This window comes from Colletotrichum aenigma, assembly GCF_013390185.1.
Source record: "Colletotrichum aenigma strain Cg56 chromosome Unknown KSG_Cg56_contig02, whole genome shotgun sequence".
NCBI lineage: Eukaryota > Fungi > Ascomycota > Sordariomycetes > Glomerellales > Glomerellaceae > Colletotrichum > Colletotrichum aenigma.
In genome coordinates this window covers 2,484,083-2,511,389 of record NW_023500908.1, presented here as the reverse complement: position 1 = coordinate 2,511,389, position 27,307 = coordinate 2,484,083, and the positions used below count along the sequence as shown (strand labels likewise).

The 27,307-nt window shown below is 56.0% G+C and overlaps 9 protein-coding genes across 9 annotated transcripts; 6 read left to right on the top strand and 3 right to left on the bottom strand.

Annotated features, from left to right (window-relative positions):
* Positions 1 to 3,592: 3,592 nt before the first annotated feature.
* Positions 3,593 to 5,621, top strand: sum2 (the record flags this gene model as incomplete). The annotated part of the gene is made up of 4 exons (XM_037317994.1): positions 3,593 to 3,609; positions 3,701 to 3,736; positions 3,794 to 4,034; positions 4,239 to 5,621. 4 exons carry the CDS (start codon positions 3,593 to 3,595, stop codon positions 5,619 to 5,621), a joined length of 1,677 nt encoding a protein of 558 aa, XP_037182954.1.
* A 988-nt stretch (positions 5,622 to 6,609) lies between these two features.
* Positions 6,610 to 8,745, top strand: rqc1 (Ribosome quality control complex subunit 1; the record flags this gene model as incomplete). The annotated part of the gene is made up of 1 exon (XM_037317993.1): positions 6,610 to 8,745. One exon carries the CDS (start codon positions 6,610 to 6,612, stop codon positions 8,743 to 8,745), a length of 2,136 nt encoding a protein of 711 aa, XP_037182955.1.
* Positions 8,746 to 9,762: 1,017 nt separating this feature from the next.
* Positions 9,763 to 10,192, top strand: atx1 (Metal homeostasis factor atx1; the record flags this gene model as incomplete). The annotated part of the gene is made up of 2 exons (XM_037317992.1): positions 9,763 to 9,850; positions 10,026 to 10,192. The coding sequence occupies 2 exons, from the start codon at positions 9,763 to 9,765 to the stop codon at positions 10,190 to 10,192; spliced, it is 255 nt and encodes an 84-aa protein (XP_037182956.1).
* Positions 10,193 to 11,947: 1,755 nt separating this feature from the next.
* Positions 11,948 to 12,862, top strand: CGCA056_v002734 (uncharacterized protein; the record flags this gene model as incomplete). The annotated part of the gene is made up of 1 exon (XM_037317991.1): positions 11,948 to 12,862. The coding sequence occupies one exon, from the start codon at positions 11,948 to 11,950 to the stop codon at positions 12,860 to 12,862; it is 915 nt and encodes a 304-aa protein (XP_037182957.1).
* Positions 12,863 to 13,634: 772 nt separating this feature from the next.
* On the bottom strand, positions 13,635 to 14,523 carry rps-5 (40S ribosomal protein S5; the record flags this gene model as incomplete). Its single annotated transcript, XM_037317990.1, has 3 exons — positions 13,635 to 13,952; positions 14,079 to 14,262; positions 14,384 to 14,523. 3 exons carry the CDS (start codon positions 14,521 to 14,523, stop codon positions 13,635 to 13,637), a joined length of 642 nt encoding a protein of 213 aa, XP_037182950.1.
* Positions 14,524 to 14,945: 422 nt separating this feature from the next.
* rps-25 (40S ribosomal protein S25) lies at positions 14,946 to 15,569 on the top strand (the record flags this gene model as incomplete). Its single annotated transcript, XM_037317989.1, has 5 exons — positions 14,946 to 14,948; positions 15,032 to 15,067; positions 15,136 to 15,143; positions 15,257 to 15,480; positions 15,544 to 15,569. 5 exons carry the CDS (start codon positions 14,946 to 14,948, stop codon positions 15,567 to 15,569), a joined length of 297 nt encoding a protein of 98 aa, XP_037182951.1.
* A 4,249-nt stretch (positions 15,570 to 19,818) lies between these two features.
* CGCA056_v002731 (uncharacterized protein) lies at positions 19,819 to 20,431 on the top strand (the record flags this gene model as incomplete). The annotated part of the gene is made up of 3 exons (XM_037317988.1): positions 19,819 to 19,886; positions 19,963 to 20,052; positions 20,128 to 20,431. 3 exons carry the CDS (start codon positions 19,819 to 19,821, stop codon positions 20,429 to 20,431), a joined length of 462 nt encoding a protein of 153 aa, XP_037182952.1.
* A 983-nt stretch (positions 20,432 to 21,414) lies between these two features.
* Positions 21,415 to 22,936, bottom strand: EAPA-0 (Endothiapepsin; the record flags this gene model as incomplete). The annotated part of the gene is made up of 4 exons (XM_037317987.1): positions 21,415 to 22,244; positions 22,309 to 22,436; positions 22,502 to 22,633; positions 22,689 to 22,936. 4 exons carry the CDS (start codon positions 22,934 to 22,936, stop codon positions 21,415 to 21,417), a joined length of 1,338 nt encoding a protein of 445 aa, XP_037182953.1.
* Positions 22,937 to 24,205: 1,269 nt separating this feature from the next.
* hyou1 (Hypoxia up-regulated protein 1) lies at positions 24,206 to 27,277 on the bottom strand (the record flags this gene model as incomplete). The annotated part of the gene is made up of 1 exon (XM_037317986.1): positions 24,206 to 27,277. The coding sequence occupies one exon, from the start codon at positions 27,275 to 27,277 to the stop codon at positions 24,206 to 24,208; it is 3,072 nt and encodes a 1,023-aa protein (XP_037183924.1).
* Positions 27,278 to 27,307: the final 30 nt, after the last annotated feature.

Genomic DNA, 27,307 nt, shown 5'->3' with positions numbered 1-27,307 from the left:
GAATAGGGGCCACAATGAACATTAGAAATAATCTCGATTATCTGGTCTTTGGTCTAGATAGACGACATCAAAAAGACGTCTTAACGGAGTTCGAAGAAAAAATTGAGGTCGAGAGGGCGAAAAATCTCAGTGTGGCCTTCGGCGGTGGAACCTACGACGCCGCATGTGGGATCTACATGTCAGCCTCATCTTAGACTGTCGCTGAGTTGGGCACCTTCATGATGACCTTGAAACCATGAGACTGAAAGCTCCCAGTAGGTACTCTGCCGGTATAATGGATAGGTAGGAAGGTGCAGGAAAGTGTGCCTCTATTGCGGAAAAAGCACCTACCCCTAGGGGCTGGACTGTCTCTTGCAACTTGCGCACCCTGACTGATCAGAATCACGGACCCAAGAAAACAGCCTCCTTTTTCACCTTCGAATGACCGTAAGCCAGACAAAATGGTGCCGCGTGTTGACGACATCAGTGTGGACTTCTCCATGCAACAGTTCCCCAGCCTCGATCGAATTCCCTAACGATTCCCCCCCCTCGAAACCTTGCCGAATCTGCAAGCAGAAAACACAAAGTTGCCCTAGTCAGATTTGTACAAGTTCGCGATTCTGTGCGCAAAATAATTGCGTGCATTTCCAAGGGTTGTCCATAATCATCTTGTTTTGCGCTTCCAAACCAACCTCCTCCTGACTGTGCCGCCCAACTTATGCCAGAGAAAGTGTGTTCCGTGTACCTCTGTGACTAGAAACAAGTGGCTTTAAATGAGTCTTGCTGGTCTTTGGGTCGTGTTCTGGATGTGTTCAGCCCATGGAACAACTTCTTTATCGTCGCCTTCCTTGTTCGGCCGAAGTGAACTAGGTAGTCGAGACAAGTTCCTGCGTCCTGTTGGGTTCGATCAATATTCTGGAAGTCTCGCTCGGAAAGTCTCAGGGGCAGAATACGTACGGAATAGTCCAGCGTTCTGGGTTATGTTCAGTGTTCACCCTGAGGTCGGCTTTGGTCCGAGTCGAAGAGGTTGTTTAAGCGGTCCTGGACCTGCCTTTCGCTCGCTTCGCCAGTAACCTTTGCGACGACCTCTTGCCTCGTAGCTGCCTTGCATAAAGCAGACGCTCTGCAAGGCTGTCCGTAGGTAGGTACACATCTACACCCCCAGGTTTCCGTCGAACTTCCTCCGCATCAACACCTAACGCTCTGAATCCGCCCGCATCACCGACGGATTTTCTCATCGTTACCATCATTTTTCGTCCATCGATTTTCTGCGCGACGCGCTGGCTTACCTCGACGTTCCATTCCATCCTTATTCGCCACCTCTTACCCTCGCAGTCGACATATTCGCTTCTTATCGTATCAATATCCATCAACTTCGGCATGCCCTTTTAGAACGAAGGGAGTCGGCCAGCGGTAGCACCCATCCATACGGATTCCCTTCCCAATCACACCACTGGCCCCCGATCTCGTGCCAGATCGCGTCGCCCATATTAATCCGGACGCGTGCTTGCCGGATACCAACGTCGTCATGACCCAGCCACAGAGTAATCCCGACACCATCGCCGCTGCCTCCACGCCAGTCTTCGAGCGCCACCAGGACGACAGCTCTCCGATTTCAGCCCATCATAGGTCTTGGTCTAGCTCGCCTTCCAATTTTGATGGCGATACCGACATTGACCGAGATGCCTATAAACGATCGTTAGCAAACCGGCCTCCGGCCAATGCGCCTAAGGGGCCGGCAGCCGATCGATTTCGCGGACAGAACCAAGACAGTCGGCCACCGCCCAACGCTCCGACTGGCCCTGCTGCTCACAGAAAGAAGGAAGTGAACCGGAACCATTTCGGCAGATCACATCAGCAACCGGTAATCCCAGCCGTCGCGCATCCGAATTCCAAAACGTGGTCTAGCAAGGACTACAATGAGATGAAAATGTTCGGGAAGGGAATGGAGCAGATGAAATATAGGCGCATGGCTAATTCTCCTTGTGTCCCCCGAACTGCCTCGGAATACATGATCCTCAGAGAAGAAAATTTGCAAAGAGCCAAACAACACATTGCGTGGAAGAAGCAGCATGACAAAGAGGAAAGGGATGATCGAATAAGCAACAACAAGAATACGTCTCTGCCCTGCGAAAAGCTTTTATCGCGCGAGTTGTTCCCGAGGTGCTCCGCGCAAATATACTGGCATGCCGGCTCCACCAAGGGCCTCCGAGACTGGCCAACTTCTAACGACTTCAAAAACCATGGAGATAGGAGAAACGAGCGAGGAAAGAAGCAAATTCTTCCCCTGGACGAAAGAAACGAGTTTCAGCCAATAGACTCCAGAAAATCAAACGGCGCACAAAAGGACGCGGCGGCCTCAGACGATCAGCAGATCAGACTCAAAGAGCTTCCTAAGCGGTGCCAAGAGCTGATCAAGGACTTGATCGACGAGGACGACGAGAAGAACACTGAGAGATATGTTTAGGAACATGTAAGAGGGGGATGGGAGGAACATGGATGGTACCTGGTTGATGGGCGAGCAACCATGCTTTGGCAAAATACCGTTGGATACAAACAGAATTCTTACGATGCTTGGCTTGACTGGCAGCGGATTCACCAGCAGCATCTAAGCAGAAAGAAGCGGCCTTACCAGCAACATCCCAGCCAAAAGAAGGGGCTATATGCTTAACAGAGCATCCCAGAATAGGCGTATCAGCGCCACGGAGCGAGAACGGTTTGATTGTGAGTGGCCGGTTGGATGGCCCAGGGAGTACGGGTTTGCGACATTATTGAGCTCAGGGTTGGCATATATCGGAATTTTAGCGACGTAGCAATGAGAGCAACATTTCCCTCGGTTTTGAGTGGTTGATGACAATTGTTGATCCTCTTCTACTGACTTGCTCGTGTGGGTTGAGAAAGGGAAGTTGAATTTGAGTCAGGCCGAGAATAGCCTCAAAGAAGAGGCGCATCTAGCAAACTTGGCATGAGTGCAAAGTCAGCGCAATTGGAAGAGCCTTCAGCTTTATGGTGAGGTGGCCTCCGGCATTTGTCTGTTTGAAAGCAGCGGCGCCTTAGCTTTCTCAAAGACCGACGTGGACATCAATGTCCTCAGACAAGCTTCAGTACAAAGTGAGGTGAGGTAATCCGTAGCTGGCAAGCTCTCCCCGCACTCAGCCAAGGAGCAAGAGCTGAGAGCTCAAGCAAGTAAGGTATTGATCCGGAGTTCAGCCGGACCCTCACGCCAGGCGGGCAGCAGCCAGTGGGAGGGCTCCGTCCCAATGCGGCCAGGTGAGGGGTGGAGACCTCAGCCTCTCGCTTTCTCTGTCCTTTCAAACTCCACGTCCAGGCTTCTTTCACAGCTCAGTGGTCCGTCCTGGTCAAATCTTTCCTCCACACAAATAAACCTCCCCTACTCGCTCTCCTGCCTCTTTACTCCTCTCGACACCACTCCCACCCCCCCGATTCCATCCCCCCCATACCATTGCGCATCCTCCTCCCGCGTTGTATTTTTTCCTCATTCTATCCAGCAGCGCATCAATCGCAACTTGATTTCATTTTTCCATTTCCATCGTTCCGCAGTCGCGACTACCAGCTTCGTTGCGTGCTTTACGCGACCCCTCCCACAGCCGAGATGTCAGAATTCTTAGGGTACGGAGACCTGTCCACCACGCCCCCGATCCACTCCCATCGCGTCTTTAAATGCGCGCAATCTTACTTATTTCGCTAACTTCCTTCTTAGATCTCGCATCTCCCTCATCTCCAAAAGCGACATTCGGTAAGGACTTGGTGGACGTCCACGTTGCTCCCCAGTCCCCTTGCTCATCGCCTCTAGATATGTCGGCGTTCTTCACGAGATCAACTCGGACGAGTCCACCGTCTCGCTCGAAAATGTCCGCTCTTTCGGCACTGAGGGTCGGAGGAGTAGACCCGAAGAAGAAATAGCACCTTCCGATCAGGTTTACGACTACATCATCTTCCGCGGCAGCGATGTCAAGGACCTGAGGATCGAGGACCACCCGGCTATCAAGGAGAACAAGCCTCCTGCTATGCCCGAGGACCCGGCCATTGTCAACGTAAGTTTTGTCCATCTTGCCCACCTTCCTTGACAACGCCTGTATGATGAAGTATTGCGGATGTAAAAATAATCGTCTTGTCGGAAAAGCGCAAAAACGATGTCGAAATTTCCGTTGCCTTCCTTCTGACTCACGGCTCTACTCTGTCTTGGAATATGCCCATGCCTTTCGTCTCTGGACATAGCTGACACGTTCCAAACTCAGGCTCGCCCTCGTCCTGGACAAGGATCCAACCAACCGCCGCCGGCACCCGGCTTCGGTCAACCTCCTTTCCAAAACAACTTCTACCCGCCTCCTGGGCCATGGGGACCTGCCCCTGGGCGCGGCGGCCCCGGTGTGCCTGGTGCTGGAATGGGCGGCATGCCTTACCCCCCTCCTCCAGGCTGGTTTCCTCCCGGCCCTCCCGGCCAAGGTTTCCCTCCTGGACCTGATGGGTGGAACAACTACAACTACCCTCCTGGACCCCCCGGCCCTCGTGGTCCTCAAGGCCCTCAAGGCCCCGGAGGTGTCCCCGGCCAGGTACCCGAGAACCGCGGCACGCCCGGCGCCCAGGAGGCGAAGCCTACCCCAATCGGCGCTGCTGGTGACAAGCAGAAGCCCGCTACCCCTGCGGCACAGGGAGTCCCGAGTGAGCCCAAGGCGGCTCCTCAGCCTGGCCTCCAGCAGGCCCCTGCACCCACCCCGCCAGTCGAGTCGAAGCCTTCGGTTGCCGAGGTCAAGGCAACGGCTGCTTCTTTGAACGCAGCTGGCCCTTCCAAGCCTGTTGAGTTGCCTGTGCCGACGGGACCTAAGAACCCTGCGCGTGTTCAGCCTGCCATTCCTCTGGCTGCGTCCATGCCCAAGGCCTTCCCTGTTCCTATTAACGAGAACACCGCTGCTCAGTCTGCGCCCAAGGCCGCCGCCGCACCAACGGCTGCAACTGTGAGAGATGCCACCGAGGCTGCTAAGGCCGCTGTTGCCCTCGCTATGGCCAACATGAACGCTGGCGCCGCTGCCGTCTCCGCTCCGCCCCCTCAGGGCAACGGCAACGCTATGGACAACCTTACTAAGAAGGTCAACGAAATGAGAGTCAATGCTGCTCGGACTACGCCCGGAGGTGGACGTGGACGTGGCCGTGGCGGACGACAGGGACAGGGCCAGGCCAAGATCGACGTCCCCGATGCGGATTTCGACTTTGCGCAAGCCAACGCCAAGTTTAACAAGGACGACTTGGTCAAGGAAGCCATCGCTGGCTCTCCCCTGGGCGAGACCCCAACCAACGGAGCTGCGCCCGAGGCGCCCGCTGTCGAGACGACCGGTGCTAACCCACCGATTGCATACAACAAGACACGGTCATTCTTCGACAACATTTCTAGCGAAGCCAAAGACCGCGCCGAGAACAACGGCCAGAAGCCGGGTGGTCGTGAATGGCGCGGCGAGGAGCAACGCAAGAATATGGAAACCTTCGGCCAGGGCAGCGTTGACGGTGGATACCGAGGCTACCGTGGCAGAGGTCGCGGCCGAGGCCGTGGCTATGCTGGTCGTGGCACAAGAGGTGGATTCCGCGGCCGTGGCGGCCAAGGTGCCACCCCTCCGGCTGCGAACTAGGTGCAGCATGCGATTCGGATGTCTACGGTTAGATCGCGTGGCTTCGCCGAGTGAAAACCACGGACTCGAAGAAGAAAAGTTCATGATTTCTATGGACGTCATTCAGTTTTGCATGGAGATACTGAAAGGAGTTCCTTTCAAAACACTTTCTATGATGTATTATCACTCCCTCGATTATCGGGTTTTCTCGGATTCCGTTGGCGACGGAGCACTGGGCTGGCAAGTCCCTTAGTGGTTTGGCCAGAAGGGCAGGAATCATAGGACTGCTATTTTGATACGCATGGGATCGGCTGGAGTTTGGCAAGTGGTAGCCGCAAGAGCTGCGGTCTCATGATTGCGAATGACGACAAGAGGGATTTCAGGCGTGGTGGCAAGCATTAGGTTCTAGGAAAAGAACGAGGGAGAGATCCATGCGATATGGAATGACGAAACGGAAAAGCAATTTTTTTGGTGGTACTCCTAGAAACAGGCAAGAAGCTAACGAGGTGAAATCTGAGCCTCGTTTGCAGAAAATACAAAGACTGTCAATCGCCGCCATTGAAAATTGCCACACCGTGCTTGGAGAACAGCTTCTCTCGTGATGTTAGTCGTTGCCTCGCCGTTAAGGACCATGCACATTTTGATAATCAACAACTCACGACGGAGAGATGCAATGAAGTCGTCAGTGCGATTTGTTTGGACGATTCATTGTGCGGCCCTAATTTCAGGGAGTGTTACTGGCCGAAGTGTGTGGTTGAGTTGAGGTTCATCTGGTTTTGCCTCACAAGAGTTTGTAGCTGTACGCTCCCTCACTGTACCTGAGATGCGTGTAGGCCAATTTTCTGCCCCGCCTAACCCCGCCACACGTCATGTTGGCACTTCGGCGTGACGCATTACTGCAAGCAGCCTTTCCGACAGCACAAACATTTCCCCTCGACTTCCATACCATTTGTCGCATTTGCCTCAATTGCACAAGAACCACAACGAAAATTTCTACAAGCCCGCCATTATGTCGAGCCGTCAGCTTCGCAAGCTGCAGAAGCAGCGAGAGCTCGAACAGCTCCAGGAGACCAAGGCGGCCGAAGAGTCCAGCGAAGATGACGAGCCTGAACCCGCACCTATCAAGCCTCGCCAGAGCTTGTTCGCAGCCCTAGGTGGCGGCGACGACGACGATGATAACGAGGACGAAAAATCCGATGATCCCCAGGAAGAGACGAAGGCTGAGCCCGAACCCGAACCTGTCCCGCAGCCAGCAAAGAAGAAGAGTAAGAAAAAGAAGAAGAAGGCCAAGAAGCAGGCAGCGCAGAGCAAGGACGAGTCGGAAGATGAGAAGGACGACGAGATCGACAGAGCGCTTGAGGAGCTCAGCGCTGCCCGCAAGAACGAGTCGAATGCCGCGGCCAACCTTGCGCAGCGAAGCCGCGACGTCGACGAGCTTTTGCAGATCAATACCCAGTACCTTCGAGCCATTAACGAAATGCGCGCGCTGTTCGGAAAGGAGGCTATCCAGACAGCACAGGAAGAAGAGAGAGCCGAGCTGGAGGCGGCGCGTAGAGCGCAGCGACACACAAATCAGGGCGTCGACCTCGAGACTGCTCTCCGAGGCGACCCGCGTAAGAAGCTCCCTGAGATATCCCTGCGGCGCAACGTCTTTATCCAAGGCAAGGAGACTTGGCCCCGTGCTACTGCCGTCGGTCTAGTCATGAAGGAAATCAAGAAGGGCACGGATGGTCTCGTGGAGTTCGCCTTTGTGCATGAGCAGGCCTACGACAATGTGCAAATAATGTTCTTCAGCTGCGTACAGCTGGGCGATCCGATGCAGCTGGTCCAGCTGCTGATGCGACACCCTTATCACATCTCGACCCTGCTTCAGGTGAGCAAGGTCGCCGTGCAAGATCAGAACCAAGCTCTTGCGGCAGACCTCTGCGAGAGGGCGCTGTTCACGTTCGGCCGGGCTACGACGTCTGCTTTCCGCCAGAAGCTGGAGCAGGGCAAGGCTCGGTTGGACTTCCGCCGCCCAGAGAACCGCGAGCTCTGGCTTGCTGGGTACACATATCTCAAGAGCCTGGTCCGCAAGGGAACCTACAGGACAGCGCTTGAGTGGGCAAAACTGCTCTACGGCTTGAACCCCAACGACCCCTACGGCATGAAATACTTCATCCACGTCCTTGCCATCCGCGCGCGACAGGCGCAGTGGCTCGTCGACTTCCTCAACACTCCGGAGTATGTGTCGGACGAGACGGACGACACTTACATCACGCAAACGCTAGTCCTGGCCAAGCTGCAACTCGGCGACTTTGAAGGTGCAAAGACGGCCGCTGTGGCTGGCATGGAGCGCCTTCCGTGGCTGTACTGTGCCATTTTCCAAGCGCTCAACCTCGAGGCGCCCCCTCCCCTCTGGGCTGTGCAGCCTGACACGGATGAACGCGATTTCTGGACACGGCTTTATGTGCACCAGGCAAAGGACATTTGGAACAACGCCCAGGCGATCGAAGTACTCAAGGAAGCCGTCAAGGTTGCAAAGAAGCCCACGGAGAGCCTCCCGCAAGACAGGCAACCAGACACCCGGACGGCCAGATGGGTGTGGCTTGAGGATGCGCCGAGTTTGCTCGGCGGCATCCCGAGGTCGATCTTGACGCAGGAGCCCAACTACGCTTTCGACCCGCTGCCGCCGCCGAAGGAGTCAAACATCTTCACAAGTCAGGGAACGCAGATGCCCTGGCGCAGCGGACCCAGTGAACGGGATATGCTGGCTCAAGAAAGGCAGCTCATGAACATGTTGAGGAGACAGCAGGAGCGGGCCGCTGTGATGGGCGGTGCTGGTGCGGCGGGCGCTGGTGCAGGAGCGATGATGGGTGCGTTCCCTGATGATGACGAGGATGGCGAGGGCAATGCTTGGGAAGGTGACTTTGTCATCGATGATGACGACGACCTTGAGGAAGGCGATGGGCGCCAGCCGCCGTCCGCCGGGGTTGTGGCGAGACTTGCGGACCTGTTGGCGTCCCTGGTACCTGGCGGATGGCAGGGTGGGCTTCCAGACGATGACGAGGAAACAGATCCGGAGGACGACGAGCTGCCGCCGTTGGTGGACGCCGATGAGGACGTCGAGGACAGCGAGCCCCGGATGCCTGGTGGATTCCACTAGAGTGAATATCTGGAGGATTTGCTGGGCCGGCCTGTTGAAAAGTTGTCCCTCCCCTGTAGTATACTTAGACAAATAAAGCAGCAAACTTGCATGGAACAATTCCATTGACACATTGAATCTCGACAAAACCTGCCGTTGCCCAGCTCACGAAGACCCGGGCTCATCTGCACACGGACCCCTGCACCCCGTCAGTTACCCGAGACGGGTTCGACCGCACGCGACATCCATGGAGGGAAGCTGGGCGCACCGAGGCAACCATGGTGGGCGGCGAAAGAAAGGACACCTTGAGCTTTCCCGAGCTTCGGTACTGTGAGATGCTGCTTGCTGCACAAGCACCGTCGATCTGGAGGGGAGGGGCTTTTCAGGGGCAGGACCTTGGGACGCTGCAGGTGTGAAAGGCGGCGATGATGTGAAGTGAAATGCGCTCAACGGGTACGGGCGGGAATGGGGCACGTTTCAGGGGAAAGGGACAGACACTTTGTTGAAGTCTTGCTGCAGTGCTTGTTGCTGGTTCTTCATTCTTTGGGCGGGAGCCATGCTGGAGGTGAGCAAGTTTCAGAACGAGACCTTCGGGGGGTGACGGCCGATTGGAGCGCTGATGCCGGTGTCCGGGGGGGCTGGGGGGCGCTGCTTCGGGTATTAGGTGTGCTTACCTGACCTGAAGGGAGCTCTTGCGCCATCGACGGCTGAAGCGCTCGGTGGGTGATAAGAGGTATGCGATTCCACGGTAATTAATAATGCTGGTTTGGGATGGATATATAATCAACGTCGTCCCTTCCTTCTCGTCTCATTCAGCAAACGTCGTCAAGTCCGAGATACCCCTTTGTCCCCGAAGTCAGAAAGAACTGCCCGTCATCTAGTGCAGCGGAGACCATACCTATACACAGAGCCGCTGCCCCTCCTTTTTTTATTTAGCTATCCTACCCCGCCAAAAACGCCATTCCGGAACATCTTTCCATCTACCAACTACAACCACCAACTCTCCCGAATCCTTTTTCGAAACCACCCACAATCAAAATGTCTGAGCACACTTACAAGTTCAACGTCAGCATGAGCTGCGGCGGCTGCTCCGGTGCCGTTGACCGTGTTCTGAAGAAGCTTGATGGTGAGTGCTTTTTGCGGAGAGAGCATGTTCCGTGCTGGACTAGGTGTTTGCTGCACGTGTGTCCTGGCGCAAAAACGGCGGTGACACCAGAGGCAACCCTGGCGATGCTCGCAACACGTTTTCTTGGACAACATTCGAAGCTCTATGTTCGCTAACGCGTGGTTCCTCCCAACAGGCGTCAAGTCCTACGAGGTCTCCCTCGACAGCCAGACCGCCACCGTCGTCGCCGAGGAGAGCCTGCCCTACGAGAAGGTCCTGCAGACCATTGCCAAGACCGGCAAGAAGGTCAACTCTGGCAGCGCCGATGGTGTTGAGCAGAGCGTCGAGGTTGCTGCCGCATAAGCCTTCTCTCCGTCCTTGAGAAGTGCGTGCGCGGGTAGGAATATGGGGGAGAGTTTGATACCGAGAGGATGAACTACTACTGCTGCTGGGAAAGCCTTTTTTGTGCGAGGAGTTACACTTTCGGGTTTTGGACACTACCTTGCCTCTAGGGCGATGTCCAGTGCTTTTCACGCATGTGAAATACAGAGGCAGTGATGCCTTCGTTGAGGACAAGTTTGTGGTTGACGCCGGAACTACAGTCGTGTCGTTGATGTGACTGGACTCGTGCATGGTCGATGGATTAGGACTCATGAAGTCGTGATCCATGAACATATTCCGATAATTGTCGTACTGTAGACGTCGCATCGTCTTGGTGCCCATGCTGCTGACCAATACATCCAAGAGTGTATACTATTGAGTCCAAGAAGCCTTCATCGCCCTTCTTCGCCGGATTTCAGCCTTTTCTGGACTTCTGCCACGTTTTCTTTAGGGTGTGACCTTGATAACTTGATCCTTGATGTGTGCTTGCAGTCAAACTGGGCGTGCGCTTCTCGTCAGCCACACAAGCCACTCAACTCTCTACATATTTTGAGGTTGATGCGTATGAAGGACTGCAAATTGACAAGTGATACAAAAGTTGCTCATGCATACAGCCTCTAATATCAGTGTGCATAAATACGGAAACAAAGAGACAACTCCACAATAAGAGATATAAACCCGTAGCCGGCCCCGAGATACGGACGATTGTTCCGGTGTTAGAAGACGTAATCCGACAGGGAATAGGCAGGGAATGAATCAAGATATGCGAGGACGCATCCCGAAACGAAGCCAAGCAAAGAGCACTCTCACCTCTCAAAGCTGGACCCTGTCTCCCCGCACATTCATACAGTTGCACTGGTGATTGGGCTACTGCCCGAGATGCCAGATCAAGCTCGCCGCCGTTCATGTTGCATTGTGTTTGGCCCCTCGGATTCGCGCGTCGATCTTGATGCCTTGTCCAATAGTATGTTTTTCGGTCCACACATGCAGGAAGCACACGTGAAGCAGAGGACCCTGAGAAACCTCAGATGGACGCAAAGGTGAGCCAACTCGCGAATGACCAACTGCTCCTCCGGAGTCCGGTCCTCACAGGGTCCCCACACACGCCGCTTGGATCGGCGGCTTGAACGCCACCCGGGGGACCGGGGAGGTGTACCTACAAACGTCATTTCATGCCCTCTACCACAGGCAAACCCCGCCCCATTCCCATGTATCGGCGGCTGGGTGCATTTTTAGAATTTTCTCCTGCTGCTGGGAAGACGGACGACACCTTGAGCACATGGGATGCGTCGCAAAATCTGGATGGTGGGAGCAGAAGTCCAAGTGTTCCCGGATGACGACCAGGGCTGACTACCTACGTTAGACTCGGTGGCGGGGGTACTTTCCCCGTTTTTCTGTTTGCTTGTGTGTGTCCTTCCTGCACCTGTCAAGCGCACTTGCACTTGCCCTCTTATTAGTGTCTGCCTTAACCTCACTCATGCGCTTGATGAAATGAGACGAGACTTCTAGGTTGCCTCTTTCCAGACTTGAAAACCTGAAGCTGCCATTAAAGACACACACTCCTGACGTTTGTCTGTTTGAGCTTGACTTCAACCTCGCATCAATACATAAGAAGAACCTACTTCTAAAAGCGAGCCCCAAGACCTGTTCGTCGCATCTCACTTAAACCCAGGCCCTAACCTACAACGTGTTCTCGTAAATAAAATAAAAGCAAAACCCCAACCAACCACCGCCAACATGGGAACGCCTTTCGTTTCCCTCCTGGAGCCGACCAGGCTCGACGCCTACATTCGCGGCCGCGCGCACGATGAGCAGCCCGCCGCCATACCGAAGTTGTTCTGCGACGCCATGGAGGTCCGCGAGGAGGTCTTCGTGAAGGAGCAGGGCGTGCCCGCGGAGAACGAGTTCGACGCCGACGACAGCCGCGCGTGCCACTGGGTCTCGTACGCTTCGGTCAGTAAGGTCGTCGAGCAGGAGGTCCTCGACGCCGACGGCAACATCGTCAAGCCGCGCCGGAGTAGCACCCGCGCCACGCCCATCGGCACCATCCGCCTTGTGCCCTTCCCGCACGACCCGCACCCGAAGTACGGGGGCGTTTACTGGGACGGCAAGCTCGAGGAGATCAAGGTGGGGGCCGGCGGCGGCAGCGAGGCGGTGGAGACGGCCACGGAGGAGATGAAGAGCCCCGTCAAGGAGGACGGCGTGGTGGGCGCGGCGGAGCACGTCGGCGAGGAGAGGCGGTCGTCGGCGGCGCGGCCGTTTGCAGGGCCGGACCGCGCGACGGACCTGCACGATGGGATCGAGCCGTACGTGAAGCTCGGCAGGCTGGCCGTGATTGAAGGATTTAGGGGACACCGGATTTCGCTGCTGCTTGTGAACACAGTGCTGGCATGGTTGAAGGAGAAACCGAGCTATTTCGACCCGAGCATCAAAGAGATGGGCCTGGAACAGATCGGGGCGTCGACGGCGGAGGAGGTGCCCAAGTGGAAGGGACTGGTGTGCGTGCATGCGCAGAAGCAGGTTGTGGAAATGTGGGAGAAGATGGGCTTTACCGTTGACGAAGGTATGGGGACTTGGTGGGAGGAGGGCATCGAGCATAAGGGTATGTTTATGCGGCTGGACGTTCAACCCGAGACCACCCCTCTGGTATGAGGGGTTGAGCATTTTTTGGGCCTTTTGATATGGTCTGTTGATGAGAGGCAGAGGGGGCCTTTCGAAGCATTCGGGGAGAGCTTATGACTTGTGATTGACGATGGCCAGTCGTTTACTTTTCTGGACGGACGGTCCAAAATATCCTTATTATACTTGCTTCGTAGGACATAATAGAGGTCGGTCAATGCCGCACGGTTATCTCCTAATTCTATCCTGGTCCATCATCTCTCGTCATCACACATACATGGCTTCTTATGGGGAACCTCCAGGGCACGGCGAGATAGGCGGGATGGCTAAGGTATTTGATCATATGCCCTCTGACGAGCTTGGCTTCGTATTGGAAAACCACCTAGAGCCGTAAGAGACAAGATGCCGTAGCAGCGTTCCCCATTCCCGAACGCGCAAATGCAAAAGGGCGCAACATACATACACTTTTCCTTTTACGAAGAGGTAGAAAAAAAAGGATGATGATTGCCCTGTAATGTAATACCACGCCTCCGTTTGATGTTTGTCCCCAAAAAAGCAAAGTTTTTTTTACGACGTAAGAAGGTAGGGTCCCATTTCTTTCGACGGTACTCCTAACATTCCCTTCACAGGCGTGAGTGTGTGATGAAGTTTTTGTTTTTCCTTCCAAAACCCCAGCACTCCTCCCGGTCCCCCAACCAGATCTCTTGTCCCAGTAGCAATTGAAACCCACAAACCCATGCTCGGGCAGTAAAGGTCCCTCTTTTTCTCCTGACGACGAAACCACAGAAAAATGTGGCGAAACCCTTTATCGGTTGGACTTGGCGACACGCTCCAGCTCGTCCTTCTTCTTGATGGCGTACGAGTTGCTGCTGCCCTTGGCGGCGTTGATCAGCTCCTCAGCAAGGCACTCGGCGATGGACTTGACGTTGCGGAAGGAGGCCTCGCGGGCGCCGGTGGTGAGGAGGGAGATGGCCTGGTTGACGCGGCGGAGGGGGGAGACATCGACGGCCTGGCGACGGACGGTACCGGCGGAACCGATACGGGTGGAGTCTTCGCGGGGACCGCAGTTGACAATGGCGTCGACGGCGATCTGGATGGGGTTCTGGTCGGTCATCAGGTGGATCTAGTGGTCGCATGTTAGCCTTCGATTTTGTTTTTTCGTTCCCGTGCTTGGCCAAGCCCCCGTGTGTGTGCGATTGGACTTCTGCTTCCTCCCGAGGGGTTCTCAAAGTGTTCCGGGGTGACGTACGATCTCGAAGGCGTGGGCAACGATGCGGACAGCCATGAGCTTCTTTCCGTTGTTGCGGCCGTGCATCATGAGGGAGTTGGTGAGGCGCTCAATGATGGGGCAGTTGGCCTTGCGGAAGCGCTTGACGGCATAGCGGCCAGCGGAGTGGGTGACATAGACGGGGTTGCGGAGGGAGATGTAGTCACTGTTCGATTGAAGTCCCAATTAGCATCGCAAGTACTTTCTCGTGGGTGTCTTGTGTGATTTCTTTCTTTTCGTGTCGCATTCGTGCGTGCGTGCTTAAGGAGGGGGAGGGAGAGGCTCACGTCAGAGAGATGTCGCGGACCTCAACATCGTAATCCCACTTGTTGAAGAGCTTGACGTTGCCGACCTCCTTGACGACGTCCTTGGGAAGGACGTCGTAGGTGGCGACGTTCTCGACCTCGATATCACCGCCGTCAGACATTTTCGCTCGACCTTTTGTTGGGGGGGTTAGTAGGGAACCTTGGAAAAGGGAGTCTCGAGTGAACGAAGGGGAAAATGTGGTGGTCGTGGATGTGAAGATGTCGAAGAGCCAGTATCTCACCCCAGCTGTGGATAATTTTCGCCTCGAATGCGGTGGCCCAGCCCACAAGGGCTTTCTCGTCTGGCTGGCTGCAATTTTTCCCACGCTTCGACGTCGCCGAAAGTGGGGCGCCGGTCGCGTCGGGGCCAATCAGCGGCGATTACGTCAGGAAATTCTTAGGGTATTGGAGCCCTGTGAAATCCGCGGTGGTCTGAGTGGAGGCGCTCGCCTTTCCCGACGACCTCCAAGTGAACTTAACTCACCACCGCAAACCCGCCCCAGGTGCCTGATATCCCACCGACGACAACCAGAAATCAGACAAAATGGTACGGGCCCTTATTCGAAGGCGACGACGAGATGCTGTCGACTTGGCGAAAAAAAGACATGTTACTGACTGTTCTCCGTGAAGGCGCCCGCTGCTGGAGCTAAGAAGCAAAAGAAGAAGGTTCGTTTGATACCACAATTTCCCACTTGGTGCGATTCGGTCCAAATGATTGCTAACACCTGAAATAGTGGTACGTGTGATTCTTGTGTGTGTGTGTGTGTGTGCGTTGTGCGATCGAGAAGAAAACCGACGACCATCGAACCACCTCCCCTCTCTACCCATCGACAAGTCGACTCACGCATCGCACAGGTCCAAGGGAAAGGTCAAGGACAAGGCCCAGCACGCCGTCATCCTCGACAAGACCACCTCCGACAAGCTCTACAAGGATGTTCAGTCCTACCGCCTGGTGACCGTTGCCGTCCTGGTCGACCGTCTCAAGATCAACGGCTCCCTGGCCCGCAAGTGCCTGGCCGACCTCGAGGAGAAGGGCATCATCAAGCCCATCGTTCAGCACAGCAAGATGAAGATCTACAGTACGTCGACGGAAGCCCGTTTACTCGTCGAGGACAGAACAAATCAATCTAACAATGTCACAGCCCGTGCCGTCGGTGGCTCTGACTAAACCCTTTCAACCATCCGCTGGTATGCATGACGAAAAGTAAAAAAAACGGCATCGGGAGGACAATTGGGACGGATTGGTCACTTATCATCTGCCTGGTCAGGAGGCTTTACAGATGCTCGATGAAGCATTATACCTTGGGCCTTAGGGATCGGATTTGCTTAGCATCGCAAATGGAACGGAGTTGATCGTACATCCGCTGCTTCGTCAGTCAAAAAATAGACCATGAACAAGTCCATGCCTCCCAATGACGGCCGCCCCGGTTTTCAGTGCTTCCTGTGTGTGTACTACTAGTACTCTGGTATCAGGGCCGTGAGAGTCGTCTTCTACCGAAAACCCGCTCGCAGAATTGCCAATATGCGCATGGACGTGTGTGGCAGCTTCAAGTTTCATACGGAGCCCAAGAGCTCTCCCGCGGTTGCTGAATAGGAGATCATGACACGGTAATTACGCTTTGCGGTGCTCGACAGACGTCTCATTGCTCATCAGGGTGCCGTTGCTGCGTTGGTGCGTCGACGGTCAGGCGCGGGGCAAGTCGTCAGCATTACTTGGGCGAACGAAGCTGGCCAGTATGGGCCGGGTCCGAGTTGAGTATTACTGCTCCTTGACCGAGGAGAGCAATGGCTCGGTGAATCTTCACCTCCGCTCGTCCATGAAGACCCGAGAGGACGGATCACTGTTGGATCTTGTCTGTGACAACCCGGAAGATACCGTTGACGCAGGGCCCCTCGTCTGAATGTCGTCGACGTCCGAACGCGCTAGGGACACGGCGCACGGAAGAGGCTCAACTCTAGAGAACGACATCGCGCGCGAATGACAGCAGAGCTGATCAGAGCAGCTTCTCCCCTCGGATCTTGGGTATGCGGAGGGAATTGAAATTCTCCAAATCACTCGGACACTGCCTCAGATGTAGCTGAAGCAGCTGAACAGCTTGTTTTGCGACGAGCTGCAAAGGTTGTCCGGTCGATTAAGCTTATTGTCGTTGCTTTTATGTCTGATCAACGTGGCCATCATAGAATCTTTCGATAGTGACTTCCTCATCAAACTCTAGAAGCTAAGGGGCGATATTAGTTGAGCCTCACTCAGCGCCTCGGGCGTTCTCTGGCGTAGAATGAACCGGTAGTCTCGCCGACGCGATGGAAGGCACGCTGCCTTGCACATTCGAACCTCTCTCGTAGTATATGACCATCGACTTCTTCTTACCAGTAACGCGAGTTTTTGCGACCCGTTATGTAATTATGATTGTGTGCACAGCGAGTGGAGCCGAGGCCCCGCGTTAATCTGTCACTCGCTAGAGGTTATTACTCGCATTGGCCAAGCTCGGAGAGTCGGCAAGGTCGATGTCGGAAAGGGAGTTTGCGTCATTGTGTCTTAATTATCCATTTGTCGCAACTTGGATCATACGAAGGCGCGGCCTTGCCTTGCGCTTGCGAGGGGCATACGGATACGCAAGAATCGCGCAAGGTTCGCGTTGGGCTTGTTCTCGAGGGGGGATATGGCCCCCGTGGCCGCCTCACAGGGAGAGAGGAACCAGGGAAACACTGTGTGGGAGAAGAGGGGGATGAGGTGGAAGATCCCCAAGCGCGGGTGCCCAAGATGTTGGATGAGGCCTGGATGAGGCCCATGAGGGCTCCGGGAGTGGTTGGAATTGAGGGTTGGCGAGATTAAAGAACGACCAGAGGTGTTGGCGGCTGGGCGCTAGGGCGGGACTTCCCTATGGCGCTTTGATCAAGTTTGGGTGTGGTTTGACCAGGAAGTCAAATTGATTACGGCGGTCCGAAATTTGATGTCATGTCAAATTGACAGTCGCGAAGTTGCCCCCTATTTTTCCTCGTTCTGTAGTGCAGAAGGAGGGGTGATTTGTGAGATGAGATCTGATGGTGTTGCGCACGATGGTTGGGTGTCGCACATCGAGGCCTCGGAGGTTTGTGCAAGATGAACAGGTGGCGGAGAATAGAATGCTTGTCGAGGTTGTCGAGGTTCCATTGTCAAAGAGACGGACGGCAATGTCGCGGCACATCTGCAGGGTCTTTTCCGTTATCTCTCATCTGGACAAAGATCTGGCACATGATGCAGCTGCAAGACTCGGACGTCATGTGGTGGCTGGCGAATGACAGTTGGGGAATGCGCATGGCATGCATGCGCCAGACGACTCGTCGCAGCTGACTGGCTGAGGCGAGGAAGTCCGAACAACTGCAGTTAGTGATCAAGATGGGGATAAAAGTGCAGAGAAACGAACAGGACAGGCCGGGTGATTTGGTTCGTTTCGACAGCGAAAGACCGTCTTGGGGAGGGAGGGGTTAATTTGCGGGCATGATGAAGAAGACGAGGACTGGGGAATGAAGGATGTTTAAGGTAAGGTGTCGTGGGATAGCACTGCTAGGTAACTTTACTGATGACTGGTTGGTGGTGGTGTTCGTGGACTGGACTCGTGGAGAGGCGTTGTTCGTGATGTGCTGCCACCTGCCCCGAAGGTGTGGGGTACATACCCCCGGAGGTATCTCGTCGTGTACCTTAGGGAAGGAATGTGGCCGAACGTACTTTGAAGTACTCTTTTCCAGGGTCCCAGCTGCACATGGAAGGGGCGAGGGAACATTACCTTACCTTACCTTAAGGTAAGGCAGTCTCCCGCTCCCCGCTAATGACGGGCAAGGCCTGGCGTTTGTCCTCGCTAATTACCTTAGCATAGCGCGGTCCTTGAGGCTTGAGCTGCAGGTCCGTCGGGCGGCAGCTGCATATGGAACTTTGGTCTTTCTTGATCAATGATCATCCACCATTATCACCATTGCCGCCCCAACCTGCCCTGCTTGTCGACGGCAGTTCTGCGCCGCCTCGGCCCTGCCTCGACTACCGACCAACGACATGTTCTGCCCGCGGGGGACTGAGGGACTGCTTACACCTAGAATGCGGCGACACAAGGCACTATGCGGTCCGGACGGCGGTCCAAGTCGTCGAGACCCGATACTGGCCTCAAACACCCCCCCCTCGGTCGTCTTCATGCTTTTCGGGGGGTGATCCCCCTCCCCAAACCCCTTGTTGACGTGTGCCTGCGCCTACCAACACTTGAGTATTGCTGCTGGCCATCCATCGCTGAAAAAGATGTACAATGTATCGCTGTAAAGGTGCCAGGAGCCTAATTTATGCGGTCAACTCCATGCGGGCCACCCATTTGCGGTGATTTTTAGATTTGGATCGCCTGTCCCGGTCAGGTCCTGGTCGCATGAACACTCCCACTCCCACTGCTCCTTCCCCCCTTCTCGCTGCTTCTGCGCCCAATTGACTGGGTCTCGAGGCCTTTCCTTTTGCAGCTGATTACAGATGGTAACCTGGTAATTGCACCTCCACCGCCGGGAACCAAGCAACCATCCACCACCACCCACATCATGGCCCATGAGAGGGGAAGGGGAGGCCATTGCATGTCCTGTCGGGTACACCGTTTGGCCTTCTGGGGAGGTACCGTACAGATAGACAGACCACTGTGTGTGCTTGTGCTTATGCTTGCGCCTGTGCCTGGCCCTTAACCATTCCCGGCTGGTGATCCAAAACCCATGTGCACCAACAGGCGGCGGCCCTGATGTCAGGCACCGCTCCGCTTGGCTTGGATGTCGAGCGAGCGAGCGAGCTTTGGTGTCGTGTCTCACGCAGACAGCTGCTGCACTGTCCAGTGTCCATGTCCATCCATGACCACGTCCAAGATCCAAGGTCAAGCCGACTTGACTTCCCCTCCTCCCCTTGCCCCGACGGGAGTCTTACAAAGTCCACCTCATCCCGCATCTAAAGCCGGCTTGCTGCTCCCTGCCTTCTCGTTCTTCTCCTCCAACCTACCTACCTGACCTGGAACCCACCACCTCCCACCACTCGCCAGTACCAACTCTCAGCACCACCAGCGATCCCCTTTTCCCTGCCGCTTGCAGACGAAACAACTATTCGACCGCCTTCATCCTCGTCTCCCGACGGCGCATTCTTCCAACATCTTCACCGCATTCCAACTTGCTCCCGTATCACTGCCCAGCAATTCTTACACCATCTATCTCACTTACCCTCCCCACCGCACATTTGCAACCGCGTGCCTGGGTTACTAGTGTGACAGGCACCCTGTCGATACTGTCAACCGCCCACTAGTCGCTGATCACCCTCCCTTTTCGTCGACCGCGAACCCAGCCATATCCTTTCCCTGGTTCCTCGCCATCCTTCCCTCCAACTTCAACTCTTCAACTTACCGCTTCTGCACCACCCGTAAAACACCGACGAAATGGCGCAAAACATGACCGACGCTGAGCTTGACCGCGACTGGGTTCCCAACGGTCGCCGCCCGCAATCGTGCGTACCAATTTCCCACACCCTTCCAGTTCGTTACTGGATTCACCGAGCTGCTGTACTGACTGCCAACTTGCAGTACTATTGCCCGCTCTTTCTCCGCGGAGCTCATGGACATTTTTCGCATTGAAAATAGTGTTGCCGACCTCGACGAGAAGGTTGTCCAGCGGTACGTTGCGGCAATTACTCTGGCAGCTCTCCCACCGCCAATCTGAGAGCCAACTACTGACGCGGTGGTCCACAGCAAGCAAACCGTTCAGACTCAGACCAACGAACTTGAGGCCCTCGAGCGTCGCATTCGCGAAATGGAGGAACGCCTGAAGAGCAACGGCCCTGCCCAGAAGCCTGCCGAGCGCCAAGCCGCTCATGATGCGGTAGCAGCCCTGTCCAAGGAGGCCGAGAAGGTCAGATCACGACCAGGTACGGCGCGCCAGAACCAGCCTCATGCCCCGTCGTCGGCGAACATGCCGCCCACACCCACTGCCAGCGAAGGTGAATACGAATTCGTCGGCAAGGATGACCTTGACGACGACCCTCCCCGACACTGAACAGCTACTCCCACAATCTGCCAATTCGCACCATACCCATAATACTATCACCACCACCACCACCTCCCGCCTGAGTCCTCCCTTCAAGCACCGCAACCACCACAACCACGGGCAAGCCACGGCGGCCACTTGTTCCTTGAGGCCATAAATGCTGACTTGCTCGGTTTCTCCCTACCAGACGGTGATCGCGAACGGGCGTGAGGATAGAGAACCCTTATTTTAGACTGCGACACCGGACTCTTTTAACATGAACGCTCGAGCGCAATCCCGCATATACCCGCACTCTGCGATTTACGGCCACACCGAACCGCGACGTCGACATTGGATTTTCGGTGCTTCTTACGCGGGACTGGAACCTCCATGTTGGATTGCTCGCTTGCGCTTGGCAAAACCGCATGCCGAAGATCATCTTTTGTGACGGGATATCGCTCGCTATACCAGCCTTGAGCCTGTGTAAGGCACCCACAGGCATGACATTCCTGATCCACGAAATCGTTTGCATTTGGCTTTTTTCTCTTGCTGCCCCAAGGGCTTCGCATTTTTTTACCCATCACGTCGGGGAGTTATAGCATGCATGAGTAGTGGTCCATACGTGGACAAGCGCCCTCTGGTCACTGAGACCAGCAGAAGAAAGGGCAACATCTGTATATACCAGGGGAAGAAGTGGAATTCATTGTGATTCGTTATGGCATTTGGCAATGCGCAAAAGGGTCCTCAGGTGATGACGCTGATTTTGGCGCGTAGCCAAATTCCACGCAGGACGCAGGCTTGTCCATCGACACTGATTGTTGGTGAGCTTGGGCAGAGAATCTGGCCGTTTGCGAGCATTCAAGGATGAGTGAGGGCTGGGAGCTTAGTTCCTGCTTCTAACGGCTTTCAAATTACTAGGGTTCAGCCCGCTTGAAACAATCCGTATTCCGATCTACCGAAATATTACCTTCTTCCCCCCACGCGATGTCTTGGATCCGGACTGCAATCTCATCTTACAGCTTGCAGGTGTTGGTCAAAGAACACACATCGAGTCCCTTCGGTCCGAAACTAATGAAGCTTCCCGTGTCGCCAAAGTTGAACTGAACATACATCGTCTTCAAAACCACTCCGCCAAAGATGCCATGGTCGTTGCCACTCGGCTGAATACCACCGAAGCACTTGCCGTCATTACTCGAAACCGGACCAAGGTTGATGTACTCCTTTGGTAACGTCCCGTTGAATCCACCGCTGGTGGCGAACTCGAAATCCGGAATGCCGGACGCAATGTTGCAGGGGAACAGCCACGCTCTCAGACTCGGATCGAATGTCGCGCCGGGGATTTCGGCGTAGTACAAGGCGACGAGCTGTCCCGGGATGAGGAGCAGGTTGCTCCCCGTGTCGACGGTCGCGGAGAAGGGCGCGCTCCACCACACGCCGTCGGCCATGGACGTCAGGCGGAAGCGGGCGACCCTGAAGTCCCAGTGCGGGGACCCGGGGACGGGCGTCTCGTCGACGAGGGTGGCGCTATCGCCGCTGCGGCCGGAGCCGAAGTCGAAGAAGCCGAGGGAGGAGTTGTGGCGCAGGTCGGCGCAGATGGACGGGTAGTGCAGGTCCTGCTTGAGGCGGTCCATCATGGTGGGCATGGCGGGCTGGACGGAGGAGGGGCCGGCCTTTGCGATGCCGAGGACGCCGCCGAGGCCGGTCTGGTCGACTGCGAAGTGGCCGGTGACGTCGACGGCGGACTGGATGGTTGCGTTTGTGATGTTGAACCAGTTTTGGTCGGTGAGCCCGCCGATGCGGAGGTTGTCGAAGTAGACCTTCCCCGAGACGCTACTGGTGTCGTCTGAGGAAGGGGGAGCTTTTATTAGCAGAGTGTGGTTGGGGGTAGGGGCGGATGGGTGACGGACCATCTGTGAGGTTCCAGCTGAAGTCTGAGAGTTCTTGGCTTGCTCGTGACTTTGAGGGGTCGTAGAGGTTTGGTCTGCTGGCTGTCGCGAGGGATTTAGGGAATTGGGTATCGGTGGAGAAGAGCCAACTAGCGGACATGTCAGTTTTGGCACCAGGAAGGGGGGAACAGGCTGTCTAGGAAGGATGGGTTACAAGTCTGAGACGCCGGAGTCGATCCTCACGGAGACGGGCTGCGCGTCGGGCGTGCCGAGGTAGATCTCGCTGAGCCAGGCGTCGTTGTTCGCGGTGCTCGCGGCGGGTGCGATGCCAGCTGTTTGGTTTTGGCTCGTGTTAGTGGTGGTGATCGGGCGTCGGAAACGGGGGAGGGAGGGAGGAAAACTTGCCGGAGTATCCAGCTCGTCGGGCGAGGAGGTGAGTCTCCAGGCCCTCCGGCACCGGCATGTTCCACCTGCGGTAGGCGGCTGCGAGCTCGGCGGGGCCGTCGGGCACATGATGCGGGTTAGCGCGGACGGGGATCGTGAGGGATCGGCCCCGGGGCGGGACGGCGGCGGCAGCGGCGGGCGCCGGTGTGGCTGTGGCGAAGCACGCGAGTTGGATGAGGGAGAGCAGCATCGTTTTGACCGTCATTATGGTGATGAAATGCTTGGGCTGGAATGATCACGATGCTTGAGAGACTCTTTCTGGATGGAGTGGCAGCTTCATAAAGACAGGTCTGGTCGGCTACACTTATATATGACCAACACAAACATACATCCCTTCATGGCCTGATGTCTCGCAACCGTGTAATATGACACTTTGAGACCGACAGGAGGCCGCTCCCCGCAAAAGAGACGGTGATCTCATCTGCCAGCGAGCGACATTTGTGCGTTTGTTTGCCTCTGTCTCGTGCAGAGAAGAGTCTTGGGGGGAAAGGAAAAAAGAAGTTTGTCTTTCCCCTGCCTGGACGATCGCGTATCGCCCTTTCAGTGTGTTACGGGGCGCAGCGGATCCAAGTGCCGGTGCAGACACCCGTCTCGCGTGTGGTTGTGTGGGAAAGGGCAACTAAAGAGGTAAGGAAGGAAAAGACTAGTCGTGGTTTTGAAGGGAAGGTGATTCAGGGGGTGATTTGATGGTTGGTGTTGTCTTATCATGTGGTCTCACTGTGTGATGGGCAAGCGGAGGGTTTGTTCGACGAAAGGGAAAATGCAGTTTTCTTTTTGGGAGCAGCGTGGTTGTGTTTGACTAGAAGGCGATGGACGAATACTGATGATTGTTGGTTTTGTTTATTCTGTCATCCTGTCGAGAAGGTGAAAGTGTGCGCCGAGGGTTGAGCCGGGACCGATGGGTGTGTTTCCCCGGAGGGATCTTGCTGGCGATGGTTTGCTCCTGAGATGAGTATGTTGTTGATCATCTTGTGGTACGGGGAAAAGGGGGGACTCGGTGATTATGGGTCGGGCCGTTTTCTGGCGATGACTGGGTTGGACGAGGACAGTCATGCGGGATGCGATGTTTGGCGTGCTGGGGACTGATAAATTGACGAGATGAGGCGATCGGCAGCCTACGTTACCTGTGACTATTTCGGTGCGCGATGGTGAGTGTTTGCTACTCATGGCGTATTCACTCGTCCGTCTCGGCTACTTGGAATGGCAACGTTTTATTGCCGTTACTGGTTTCTCTCGGTAGTATTTGGCCTTTTCTCCTGAATGACATCTGCTACATCGCAAAGTGCAAGCAGGCTCACGTATGCTCATGGTCGCAAGGTAGTAAAGAGGGAACCAATTTCACACAGCCGAGTTGAGATTTCACGGAGCAAAATGCAAACCACAATGTCTTGACTTTTTGAATTCATCTGCTAAACGCCTAGGTATTGTATGTATGCTTAAACTTCAAAGCAAAAACCCCTCGTCTACAACCTCTTCACAACTCATCGTGCACCTCCTCCTTGGGCGGAGGGGGTCCCTGGTGCTGCTCAAACTTCTTCAGAATCTCCTCCAGCTCCTCGTCGGTCGGCGCCTCGCCGTCACCGCCGTACTGGACGTAGCTGCCGCCACCAGGCAGCTCAACGGTGCGGCCAGCTGCTTCCGGCTCGGTGGCGGAGCTCTTGGCGGGGATGGTGGTGGTGGACTTCCCGTTGTCCGACTCGGTGGACGCGGTGGCGGTGTTGGTCGTCGAGGAAGAGGTGGCCGACTTGGTCTTCTTGTTCTTGGCGGCGCTCTTGCTCGCCTTCTTGGACTTCTGCTCAAAGTGCTTGACGCCCTTCATAGCGAGGTCCATGCCCGCCTTGTCGAGCTTATCGCGCTTAGCTTGGAGGTCCTTGACGAGGAGGACGGGGTCGGCGGTCGCGGCGAGGGCGCCCTGCTTCTCCTCCATCTGCTTAAGCCACTTGAGGGTGTCATCGTACAGGTCCTCGACGACGTCAATGTCCTCGCGCTTGTACAGGGGAGGGACGGGACCCTTCTCCTTGACGACATCTTCCATCTTGCGCTCCTTGTCCTCGTCGTCCTCGAGGTCGTCAAAGTCGGCAGAGGGAGCGGGAGTCTCCGTCGAAGAAGGGGCCGCAGCGGAGGCCGAGGCGTGCCACGCGTCGTACTCGTCAATCTGCTTCTTGATGTTTCCAACGAAGGACTGGGTAGAGTTCAGCGCGTCCTTGAGAGCCTGGATAAGCTCAGGGCGCTTCGCGGCCTCCTCGCTCCTCTTCTGGATCTTGGAGACGGGGTCGTGGAGCTCCTTGTACTTCTTCTTGAGCTCGTCCTTGGTGGCATCGGCGCCGTCCTCGTAGAGCCAGTCGCTGGCCTCGCTGTTCTTCTTCTCCAGGGTGGCACGCTCCTTTTCCGTGGAAACGGCAATAAAAGCCTCGTTCTCGAGAAGATCGCGGACCTTGTACGTGAAACCCTCGAGCTGGTTAAGGGCCTCCTCTCTCAGACGGCGAGCCTTGTCGGAAGCCTCGAATGCCTTGAGGCGATCCTTGGACTTGACCAGCTCATCGCGGGAGATCTCAGGACGGCCGGTCTTCTCGAGAGTGAAGTCGACGGAGATGACGACAAGCTCCTTCTTGGGGGCGGCCTCCTTGCCGTCAGCAGCCGCGTCACTGGGGACAGGAGAGGACGAGGCGGAGGTAGCGTCAGTCGCGGTAGAAGCGGTGGTGGAAGAAGACTCAGAAGAGGTAGACTCAGACTCAGCGCCATCCTCGCCGTCCATGACCTTCTGGTCCTTCTTGCCAAAACCGAACAGGTTCTTGACGCCGTCAACAAAGCCCTCCTTCTCGGGAGCGTCGGCCTCGCACTCAACAGTGGCCTTGGTCACCTCAACCTCGCCATTCTCGCTGCTAAGCTTGACACCGACCTTGAAGTGGATGTCGCTGTCAACGCAGGAGTACTTCTCCTTGAGCTGCGCGACGGTGGCGGTGAGGTTCTTGGTAGTCAGAATCTTGGTGTCCTGCTCGGCAGAGTCGACCTGCTGGTAGAACGTGACGGAGAAGTCGTCGTGGTTGGTGAAGGTGACGTCCTTAGCGACACCGCCCTGGGGAGAGATGGGAGACCACAGACGCTGGTGCTGGAGCTTGTCCTTGGCGTTGGTCCACTTCATGCCGGAGGCAAAGTTGGCACCCTCAGAGATGCGGATCTCCTTGACACGGAAGCTGGGGCTCAACTCAGCAGCGCGGAAGCCAGCGCCGAAGACGGCGGACTCGTCTGAGTTGACGTTGCTGCGGATCTTCTCGGCAGAGCCAACGACAGTCTCCAGCTCCTTCTGGACGAAGGGCGTGCGGGAAGCACCACCGTGGAGAATGACTGAGGTGAGGTCGGAGAGCTCGAGCCCGGCCATCTTGAGGGCGTTCTGAACAACAGCACCGACACGAGCGGCGTGGCCCTCGGCCATCTTCTCAAAGTCGGCTCGGCTGATCTTGTACTTGAAATCGACGTCCTCGTAGAGACCCTCGAAGCTGGCGCCGGTCTGGGTGTTGGCGCTGAGGACGTGGCGCAAGCGCTCCGCTTCCTTGGTAAGCTTTGCGATGGCGCGGCCGTGAGTCTTGACCTTCTCAGACTGGGCAGAGACCTTCTGCGCGCCCTTGGACTCGACGAATTGAGAAACCATGTCGTCGATGATGAGAGAGTTCAGAGCGTCACCGCCCAGGGTCCTGTCCCAGCCGGAGCCCAGAACGGCAACCTCCTGAACGGTCTTATTGTACTTGCCAACATCCTTGACGGTACGGCTCTGGAACTTCATGACAGTGGCCTTGGTGGAACCGGCGCCCATGTCGAAGACGAGGTGGTACTCGGGCTTTGCGCCCTCGTTGATGTTGGGGAACTGGCGAGAGGTAGCGTAGTTGAGGCCGACGGCGAGACCATCGCTGATGAGGCTGAGAACCTTGAGGCCGGCGAGATCAGCAGCGGCCTGAATGGCGCGCTTCTCCTCAATGGTGAAGTAAGGAGGCACGGTGAGGACCATGGAGCGGACGGCGGTTCCGGCACCAGCAGCGACCTCGGCGTTCTTCTGGATCGCCTGAAGCTCCATGGCCAGCAACTCCTCGACCAGCCAGGCCTCCTCTTCCTCAGTGAAAGACTTGCTCTTGAACGCAGCTGTTCCTCGCTCCTTGTTCTTCTCGAGCTGCAGGGCGGGGTGTCGGGCAGCGTATTCCTGGACAATGGGGTGGTCGACAGTGAGACCGAGGATGGTCTTCAGGTTGGGGTAGACATCGTGGGGGAATCTGGCGGCGAGGGCGACGGCGTCGGAGCCGTAGAGTCTCTCGGGGAAGGATCCTGACTTGGGGCCGCTCGAGAGGGGCTTGAAGGTGACGGCGGAGATCTCCTTGCGGCGGGAGTCCTTGGTCAGGACAATGTCGAGAGGAATGCCAGGCTTGACCAGGGCGGCCTTGATGTACTCGGTACCCAGGTCAACACCCAGGACTGCAGAGACGGCAAAGACCTGGGCAGAAAAGAAGAAAACGCAGCCGAGGAGTATCCTCAACGGCGAGGGCATTCGTTGCGCCATTGTGTGGGTGGGTTGCGCCCAAGGGCGCTG